At 42.4% G+C, this 10,869-nt stretch overlaps 1 protein-coding gene across 2 annotated transcripts in view; it reads left to right on the top strand.

The window, feature by feature from the left end:
- The first annotated feature begins 260 nt into the window (after nt 1-260).
- The window catches only part of LOC145355043 (platelet-derived growth factor subunit A-like), a 32,040-nt gene continuing 21,431 nt past the window's right edge, over nt 261-10,869 (top strand). The window contains exons 1-3 of one of the 2 annotated variants that reach the window (XM_080206836.1): nt 261-853; nt 1,815-1,911; nt 9,042-9,146. In XM_080206836.1, the coding sequence (XP_080062962.1) occupies nt 794-853; nt 1,815-1,911; nt 9,042-9,146 (262 nt within the window). In that variant the 5' untranslated portion in view covers nt 261-793. The remainder of the gene's footprint in view (nt 854-1,814; nt 1,912-9,041; nt 9,147-10,869) is intronic. The other variant, XM_080206838.1, reaches the window with a different exon arrangement.

The raw sequence follows: 10,869 nt of genomic DNA, 5'->3' as shown, positions 1-10,869 counted from the left end.
ACACGCGGCCCATTAGTTCCTCTCCCCGGGCGAATACAGTGTGTGTGTGAGAGAGAGAGCCGCCTCTGTCTCTCCCAGTCCCTCGGAAGCCGGAGACCTGGTGTGAAGCCGAACAGTGGATCCGCTTCACTCTGCCGCTCTCTGCGGGGTTGAAGTTTGGGGGCAAGAGAGGGGGGAACTGGACAATCAGCCTGTGTTCCTTTGTCAGCCCGGGGGAAGGATCGGCAGCCTCTCGGTTCAGAGAGAAATTTCTAAACCCCCCAAAAAACTGCGTGTGAGCCAACAAACTGCAAGAATAAACACGTTGAGCCGAGATGAATTCAGAGAACTAGGATAAAAAAAACTACAACTACAAACAAAAAAAGTTTGATCACCCCAGTCTGTGTTCTCTCTTAACCTGGATTTTTAAACGGAATCGTTGATTTTATTTTTGTCTTAACAAGGAATAATTTGGCTTTTATTATTAATTCCCCCCCCCCACCACCACCATTCTATGTCCCATCCCCTTTTTTTTCCAGTGCTCCCAGACAGGTGATGGGCGTATCAGTCCGGTGCAGTGTTGACTCATGGGTTTTTCTGTTTGCTGTGATCTGAGCAACCGGCTGGTCTACTGCTGATGCCAGAGAGGGAGAGAGCACGGCGAGGGAAACGTACAAACCCAACGTGAAACAATAAATCCTCGCACACTGGTTACTTTCCCGAGGGATGGTACTGAATTTCACTGGGACAGGGGCGCCGCAGAAGCTCCTAAATGATCGATTCCCGCTCCAGAACCAACTTCAGCTGAAACGAAATGAGAGCCACGGTCTATCTCATGCTTGGCTTTTGCTACCTGACCTGTGTGAATACTGAGGTAAGCTGTTAGACTAAAGCACTGTTAACCTGTTCCTTGCACCCAAGCTGTTCGTGCCTCTATTTTATGTTGAGTGGTTGCTCTGCAGTTATATTTAATATTTGAACAAGTTGTACTTTTTGCTTCCCCCCCCCTTTCGCTGTGTACATAAAGCTCAACTACTCGGCAAACTCTGCGCTGGGCACATTTTCTCTTCCAATTCTCTAAAATTGGGCAAATGATTTTTTGTGTTCCCTCAGGGAATGGATATTTTGTGTGTTGGTGCGTGACAGCATTTTTTCGGCAGCAGGTCTCGGCTTGTGTGCCTCGGTATTCAGTCAGTTAAATATATCGTACGCAGTGGTGATCTTATTTTTTTTCTCTCTTGAAAGACACTACATTAAGATCGAGGACGGAAGGGGGGGGGGTGGTGGTAGTGGAGGCAACCCAGCGTATTATAGTTTTGGCTTTAAGTCTGAGGGCAAAGTACCATCAGCGTGGCTGAGATTTCAAGTCCCTGTGTTGCAGTTTATGTCTGTCCGTGATCAATGTAGCAGGCTGCAAAAGTTACAAGGGAACACAGCACCAGGTGCTTTCATTCCGAGCACAGAAACTTTCCTGCTGGGTTTGGGCACTGCTACATTTCATTCGGCGACTCAGAACGAATGCAGCCGGTGCCTTTGCAAAGAGGGGGGAGCTGGTTCCCCGTGGGTCACTTCAGGGCTGTTTACTGCGCTCGACTCCAGCAGCTAAAGAGAAACATGCTCTCACAACCTCAACCTAGCCCTTTTCAACCCCCTTTACGCTTCCATGTCTTCCAGGTTGTCCGGTTGCTCGGCTCTGCACTAATAAACGTTTCTACAGAACTTGGGAAGTTTTCTTTTTTTTAAAAAAAGAGGCGTCACTCGTTTTGTCGATGATTTTCTCCTGTGTTTTTGTTTTGCATTTTTCTCTTCGCTTATTTGCCTCATTTACTTCCAAGGAAGCCGAATTTCCCCCAGAATTGCTGGAGAAGCTGGCACACAGTGATATTACCAGCATCCGCGATCTTCAGCGCCTCCTGGAGATTGAATCCGTAGGTAAATTATGTTTATATGTATATATATATATATTAGCTACCCTCTTTGTCTTACCCGTGGAAGCACGTTATTGCCCTGTAACATTTAAGTCGCACATTTCACAATGGCTGTCATGTTTATGAATTGTTTCTCGTTGTGATGAAAAACAAGTCTGCCAGGGGTCAGAATCCACAGAATGGAGAGCCATAAAAAGCAAGGCTTCAGCGCAGAGAGAGAGGCGGCTAGCGACCCCTGAAATCGCCCTGTAACATTGCAACCCTTATATCTATATATCGCTTTGAAGGGCCGGGGTAATCCATTTTACGTCCTCCTCCCCCCCCCCCCCCCCCCCAAAAAAAGAAAGAAAATCGTGAAGGGCTTGAAACTGCATTCTTGGAGCCAGTCCATGATAGCAAGGCGCGTTGGCCGTCCCACACTGACTGATAGCTGTGCTGTTTATGCTGCAAGCACTGATCAGATTCTATATTTGCATAGACGGTTGTTGTGTGTGTGTATCATGTGAATCACAAACTTCAAAAGCTGGCAGCGAGCACTCGAGACGCCCTCAGATGACCGTATTCGTGCCGTTTAACAGGAGAAAGGAGTGTCCCCCTTAATGCAAGATATTTGCATTGACGATGTCCTCGATGTAGACAACACCCCGACCCCACACCCCCTCCCCCCGGCCAGTCATTTGTGGAGTACGTTCAGAAAATGTTAAGTGATAGTCACAACACGCAGGCACTTGCAGACAGCGAACTTCAAAAGCATTTTATGGTCGAAAGTTTTACTGAAATTACACTGAAAGACATAAAGTAATGCAGTAAAAAAACCCTGTAAAATTCCGAAACCGTAACAGCGATAAGCTTGGAAATGTAGCGGAAAACAGTGGAGTCTGTTATTTGAGCCCACGGTGTTGCTGCAGGAGAAACTACTTGTTCATCGATCGTAGAACTATCCACATGCCATTTTAAACAGCAGGAGCCTTTGGTAAATCGAATGGAATTAACTGCAGGCGGACACTCAAGAGGGTGACTTTTTGAAGTACTTACGCAAAGCAGAAAGAAGTTGCATTTATCTAGTGCCTTTCACAACCCTGAGTTATCCCAAAGCACAACAAAGTACTTTTGTACTTGTGTAGAAATACAGCAACCACAGCTAAGTCTCACATGAGCAACAGCAGATAATTTGTCTCAGTGTTGGCATTTGAGCGATAACTGTAGTCAGGCACCTTCCTCTTTTTGACATAGTTCCATGAAACCTTTTACATCCAACTGAGGCAGCAACTGAAACCTCGATTTAAGGCATCATCTGAAAGACAGATGAACTCATGCCACAGTGCCAGAATAGTACATTAAAATTAAAACCCATACCAATAGTCTCATTGTAAATTGATTCACAAAGATTTATCTCTGTTCAGCATGTTTATCAAAATTGCAAACACATTCCAAACAATTGGATACTTTTTAAAGAACATGATTACAATTTAACCAAAATTCCAAGCGATAAGATATTGTATAATGTCACAATGTTTTTTTCCCCCCTCAAAGAGAGAGGGGTGGTGGTGGTACCCAGCTCAGGCACATTTTCTATACAATAAAATCTTCATTAAAAAGGTCCATCAAGATCTTCTGTTCTAGTTGTTGCTGTTATTGGTAGAGAACACAGGTGGAGGACTTGCTTCTCTTGTTTTTAATTTTCCTTTTGCAATTTGAGCAGCTTCTGACTGAGTACAAACAGACTGGAGCACATGGGCAGGCCACAAATGACCTGCATGCAAGTTTTGACAGGTCGCTCGCAGACTTGTGCTGCCTGTTTTGAAGTGAAATGCTGCATGGTGGCCAGAAGCAAGTCTGATAATTCGTAAAATAAAGCTGTAACTCAAGTATCACATCAGATTGGATATAAACAAAGCTCCGAGATGCTTGTGATTTGTGCAGTGTAGTAATTGGCAACAACCACATACACAAGATGTCATGTTAACATAAACAGTAGTAGTATTTCCAAGTTAGTAATATTCATGCACACACAAATCCAAGATCAAATAGATTAAATAAATCATGACCTCCCTCAACAGGAGTGGAGTAAGGAAACAGAGGGAGGCATCATGCAGGTAACTCCTAGAATCATAAAAATACACTTTCAGAGGACGTATGTGCTGATAGAACATTTGAGTCATTTAACTGTACGGAAACCCCACCACCCCTGTGGGCAGCATGGTAGCACAACGGTTAGCACTGCTGCTTCACACCTCCAGGGACCTGGGTTCGATTCCCAGCTTGGGTCACTGTCTGTGTGGCGTTTGCATGTTCTCCTCGTGTCTGTGCGGGTTTCCTCTGGGTGCTCTGGTTTCCTCCCACAGTCCATAGATGTGTGAGTTTGGTTGATTGGCCATACTAAAATTGCCTCCGAGTTGCATAGGTTAGATGGATTAGCAGGTGGATATGGGGGTAGGGCCTGGGTGGGACTGTGGTCAGTGCAGACTGGTGGGCCAAATGGCCTCTTCTTGCACTGTAAAGTTTCTATGACCTTCTATAATCTATCACCCCTACCCTCAAACAAACTACTCCAGTTTTGCAGGAAGAAAAATCAAACAGGATTCCTGCCTTGATCTTGGTCCAGCAACTATTGTTGGAAGTGCAGATGGAGGGTGAATGAGGACAGGTTTAAACTTGACTCTGTTTCTCCCTGATAACAAAATGGGATTTGAAAACAGCATTTCTGAGTTCACTAGATATTAGAGAATGAATGCTGAGTATTTGCCTGCTACAGATCATCAAGACCATGACTTTCCCAGAAATTTAAATGTCTGCACTGGTACATTTTTCAGTTTATAAATTTTATTCACTAAATGTGTAAGCGAGAAATTTAGTAACCAAAACAGCTGATGTGCGACTCCCCTGCTGGGATAGTGGGTAACGATGCTCCCTGGTGTGTCACTGGCTGTACAAATCAGAAGTGCCTTAGTTCCACAGTAGTGCTGTGTTCCCTAGTTAGATTGAAGAATCAATCCTATACCAAATTCCTGTCAGTGCTTTCTCTAGAAAGAGGGAGGGTGTTTGTGCATGTACCTATGTGTATTGGCAAGACCAAATTGGGCACTGCCATGCCTCGTTCACCTTCACTACAGTCAAGCAGCCTGCAAACACTTCCAAACAGCTTACAGGTGAGGAATGTCAAGCTGTTGACAGGTTCCTAATGTCCGTGAATGACAACTCAGCAATAACAACAAAACAGCAACTTATATTTATATAGTGCCTTTAGCATAATAAAATATCCCAAGGTACTCAGGAGTATTGTGGAACAAAATATGACACCTAGCCACTGAATTAGGTCAGACAACTGAAAGAATGATTAAAGAGGTAGGTTTTAAGGAGTATTTTAGAAAGACGAAAACAAGGTGAAATAAGGAGCAAATTCCAAAACTTAGGGCCTAGGCAACTGAAGGTGCAACCACCAATGGTGGAGAAATTAAAATTTGGGGTGCTGCAGAGACCAGAATTGGAGGAGTGCAGACACCTTAATGGATTGTGGGGCAGGAGGATATTACAGAGATAGGGAGGGGGGAGGCCATAGAGAAATTGAAAGCAAGGGTGAAAATGTTTAAAGTCAAGGTGATGCTTGACTGGGAACCAGTGTAAATCAGAGAGCCCTGGGATGATAGATGAACAGAACTTGGTGCAAGTTAGGACATGTGCAGCTGAGTTGTGGATGACCTCAAATTTACCAAGGAGAGTAATTGGTAGACCAGTCTGGAGTGCGTTGGGAATGATCAAGTCTTGATGTAATGAAGGCATGAATTTACAGATAAACAACAGATGACATAGATCAGGTTAGTTGATGTTACTGAGGTGAAAATGGTGGCAAATATGAGGTCAGAACTCATCTCAGGGGTCAAATGTGACACCAGGGTTACAAACAAACTGTTTAATCTCAGATTGTTGCCAGGGAAAAGGATGGAGTCAGTAGCTAGGAAAGGGAATAATCAGTTGATTCATGGGGAGGGGAGAGTTTGTTTTTTAATCCCCTTTAGTCCAACATTAGTCTTTTCTTTGGCTTTTCTAATTTGTTTTCCTCTCCTTACATTCAGATATCAATTTCCTACTCATTCGTTTGTTCACTGATTTAGTTAATCTTATGTATCTGTGTTTTTTTCTCTATCTTTTACTCTGTTTTGTCACTCCACTTTCTTCTCAGCTTTTGTTAATCTTCACTACTGTTGTTAATATTAAAGTAATTGCCTGCTTTTCATGCTGAAACTGTTTAATGTGAGTGCATTCTGACAGGAAAATTGAGATCTGTGTGTAGAAATGTTGGTAATTTGGGCCCTATTCTGCATCTGAAAAGTTCCCTTTCACTGGCTTTGTCAACTTCACAAAAAATGTGGAGCAAACTTAAAAGTCCCTATGGAACAGCCGGCTTAATAGCCTTGTCACATTTATCGCAATTGTTCCCACACCTTTACAGGAGTCTTTAACTGGGGACTATTAGTAACCATAAATAGACAATGTAGCACAGTATCCCCAAGCTATCAATTTGCTAGTTATGCGATATCGACATGCTTTGTGAGGCTATGAAACTTGAGATAGACTGCTGGAAAACGATATAATGGCCTTGTTGGCTAAGCTCGTGTTATCATTCATTCTCAGTCATGATCACTGGTTGAAGATTACTCATGGTTTACATTTCCGTGGTGCATTGAAATGTCATTTTAAATCTGCAGCACAGTATTGCTCTTTGTGTTAGACGTGATCAGTAAATGTGTACATTCACTGCCTAACTTTGCTGATTATGAATTTGACATTTAGCACAAAGACTGGAAGTGAAATGTATAAAGAGGTCTGGTATACACTGTAACATTTCCCATGAATTGGAACAATTTATTGAAGTTCTATTCCATAACAATTTAAGGGCAATGCAGACATGATATTGAGAAACTTTCACCCAATCTCACTTTTCTTGCCGTCTCCTTACTGGGCTTTGGTTCTACAGGTGCTAAATACCTTCTAGTAGTTCATCCCAATGACCATTCTTTGTGTGTGAGCCCAGACAGTTGAATCTCTAACAGTTTCTGCCCTTACTGGGTAACAACCTAGTACATGCAACCCTTCCAAACATGGGCAATGATTAGGAGTTGAATTCCCCTGGCCCAGCATAGGGTCACTGAAACTAATTCTAAGATCCCTACTGTGTTTCACTTGAAATCAGCATCTCAAGAAAACAAATTTGAAACTTGCTAGTTTCTGTGGTTCAGTGCCACTTTATGCAGGGAAAGTCTTCAATGAAAACCCCAAAACTTTTCCTAGATTTTAATTTTTCTCTGTGGTGTTTGTCCAGAAAACATTGCATAGGGCCACGCATTGAGGAAAATTTGAGTGGAGAGGATCACACACCAATGCTGTCCAGTTTTCTTCTTCATGCTGTACCTTTGTGATACTTCATGTCCATGTCCTAAAGAAAAATATCTAACTATTGGTATATTGGACATTGAATGTAGTGCATTCCATCCTAACATGATCTAATAAATAGAACACAGGTTCCAGAAAAGTAGTATTTTGAATATTATTTTAAATTCAGCATTAGATTATATTGCTTATTCAGTTGCACTGAAAGACATTTCACGGAGGTGTTGTTCACCTTTAATGCAATTCTGTAGTTCATTATTAGTGCAACGTAGAATCATAGAAATCATAGAAACCCTACAGTACAGAAAGAGGCCATTCGGCCCATTGAGTCTGCACCAACCACAATCTCATCCAGGCCCTACCCCCATACCCCTGCATATTTACCCATTAATCCCTCTAACCTATGCATCTCAGGACACTAAGGGGCAATTTTAGCATGGCCAAACAACCTAACCCACACATCTTCGGACTGTGGGAGGAAACCGGAGCACCCAGAGGAAACCCATGCGGGCACAAAGAGAATGTGCAAACTTCACACAGACAGTGGCCCAAGCTGGTATTTTGAATATTATTCTAAATTCAGCTTCAGATTATATTGCTTATTCAATTGCAGTGAAAGACATTTCACGGAAATGTTGTTCACCTTTAATGCAATTCTGTAGCTCATTATTAGTGCAATGTAGTGCTAGCTTAATGAAGAAGTCACAAAGCTCCCACAAGCCTTTAGAGCTGGAGACATCGGAGGTGGTTAGTTTGTTCGCTGGTTTGCGATGAATCAACTGATTTCAGCTGAGATAGTGGTTCGAGATACTTGGAATAGCTGCAGCATCCCTATGTTACTGAAAAAAGAAATCAGCCAGTTGTTATTCAGCAATTCCTTCTGGAAATGTATGTGTAGTCATTGGGATTACCTATAAAACCCTCTTCCTTTCCCTTGCCCAGCACATTGTAAAAATATATACATGAAGTTAGGCCAATTACCCATGTGAAGCTGGGTGTGAAACTGTTAGGGGCTTGGTTGATGCCTTACGTTCAGGAAGGCAGGGAGAAAATAATTTTAAAATATCTCAACAATCACTGTGTGGAGGAAATAATTGTATGCCATCGGTTAATAAAAGACAACATGCAGGTGAGACCAAATCCCTGACTTTTATTTCCTGACACTATACAATGTGTGTCCGTGAACTGTTTCTGGATTGGTATAAATAGTAACATGTAACTTGTATCCTGCAGTGATTCACAAATATGAATGTGTTCAAATCCACAGTTTGAGTACTCAAAGGAGGACACTGCACTTAGCAGTATTGTATGGTGTGTGCATTTATCATTTAAAAAACTAATGGTAATTCCCACGATAGTGTGTGAATGCATTATCTGGTGTAGTACTGAGCAAAACAGGTTAGGAAGTATTTGGATTTCACTTTCGGTGTCTGTTGTGTTTACATATCTTAACTAGAACAAGGTATAGGAGCATTATAATTGTTCTGAGAAGTCCTGGGCTGCTGCTCAGAGACGGGCAGGTCTAGATATCAGATAAGGGTAGGAATGGGTTTGGTTGAGAAGCTTCTTGTAGTTAAATAGCAAACTGGCTGTTGTACCTTGCTTGTGGATTGCAATATGAATCATATTCTGTGGTTTCCATTGTAGCAGTAATGAGAGTCAACGTGTGCATTTACCATTAACATTGTACTTATGTATCAAATAATATGGCTATTCTGATATGTTCTATTTTTCCTTGTATCATAGGGGATGATGATCACTCAGAATCTAATTTAAGGTCTCACAGTATTAATGCAATAAAACATGAGTACACAAAGCGCTCAGCGCCTATAAGGAGAAGGCGAAGTATTGGTAAGTTAAGTTTAGTTTTATCATTTTATTTGCAATGGACACTCCTGAGGACAACTTTATTTTTGTTACTCAGTGATACCTACTTTGATACACCTACCAATTTCTTATTACAGTGATTTGCCAACAATGTGAATGTGGAAGTGATTACTGTCGTTGATCTGTTCTTCAGGGTTCTTTTGCATCAGGCAACATTTCTCAGCATTGCAGAATTGCACAGTGGCAATGTAATTCTAATATTGCTTTGGGAATTGGCTGTGGATCAGTTCAGATGTCATTTCGGTTAGGCGATTTCACCATGACATGGGACTTTGTTTAACTTTTAAAATTACACAAATTCTCAGCTGATGTTTCTTTAGTTGCTAGTTGGCGATGAGATTTTGCAGTGTGCACTGTGCACAGTGTGCAGTGTGCAACAATTCTGTTGTACGGTGCAGTGGAATACAAGTGCTTTATCAATGTAGTTCATGCCATATGACTGTTGAAACTAGCAATCTGTCTCTGTTCTCACCTCACCAAGCCACCCCCCCTTCCTCAACCATGCAGAAAATGGCGTAAGCTGTTCTGCACCTGCAAATGTTATCTGGAATACCTCCAGCGGCAGTTTGGCTCAAGGACACAGCACACCTTGCAGTTGACTTAATATTGACAAAGTATTCTGGCTTCTCTTGCTGTTTATACTGTTATCTGAACTTGCTGATGCTGCTGCCCTTTGATATAGCATATGTAATTTCAGTAGAATCAACACAAGAAGAAAGCCGTGATGTAAGAAACACTCTACTTGGAATTCTTTTTTGTTTTTCCAACTCTCTCCCCTCTTTGTATGTTTCCACCCACTCCCCAGTAAATCTTCACATGCCCATTCCTCCTGTGCACAACTAGATAGTGATTGTTGGCTGGCTGTTCCACCGTGGGGACATCACATTTTAGGCTGATCCTGCCGCACTCGCTGTCTGTATCTTTTTAGTGGGCTATTTGGTTAGCGAACAGGGACCTGGCTGATTTTGCTTTTCCCTTCCCCAGCCCAGTTCCACAGTAAGCTGCCAACCTATAAGTGAGCTATCCAGGTGGTATTTGCAAGCTTTCAACACCTTGCATATACGATAGTGCTATCGAAATATTTCCCTCTGTGTGCGCTCACAAAAATATTGAGATGTTCCTGAGGGAACATCTGCCACCACCCCCTTCCCTCCACCCACCACCCCAGCCCACCCCATCCACCTGTTAAGTCCCAAAAGACAGTAGGGCAAGTTCATCAAGCTCACACATCTAGGGTACAGCTTCAACAGATGTACATCAGAAAAAAGGTTATAACTCCAAAGCACTGATGCTCGATGACATGGTTGCAACTGGCAAGGCTCTACCGCAGAACCGCATCCTCACTGAATTTCCCCCTAGTGCCAATTACTTGATAAAAACTGTCATTACAGAAAATAGGTTACAGGAGGCAGTGGTGTAGTGGTATTGTCACTGGACTAATAATCCAGAGACCCAGGGTAATGCTTTCTGCCTCCAGGTTCTAACCCCACCATGACAGGTGGTGAAATTTGAATTCGAGTTTGAAAAAAATCTGGAATGTAAAGTCTAAAGGTGATCATGAAACCATTGTCAATTGTTAAAAAAAAAATTTGCCTTTACTAATATCCTTTAGGGGGGGAAACCTGCAATCCTTACCTGGCCTACACGTCACTCCAGATCCACAGCAATGTGGTTGACTCTTAAAATG

The sequence above is a fragment of the Carcharhinus amblyrhynchos genome, chromosome 18, assembly GCF_965287045.1.
Source record: "Carcharhinus amblyrhynchos chromosome 18, sCarAmb.v2.hapA, whole genome shotgun sequence".
Classification (NCBI taxonomy): Eukaryota; Metazoa; Chordata; class Chondrichthyes; order Carcharhiniformes; family Carcharhinidae; genus Carcharhinus; species Carcharhinus amblyrhynchos.
This window is presented reverse-complemented; position numbering and strand designations above follow the sequence as displayed.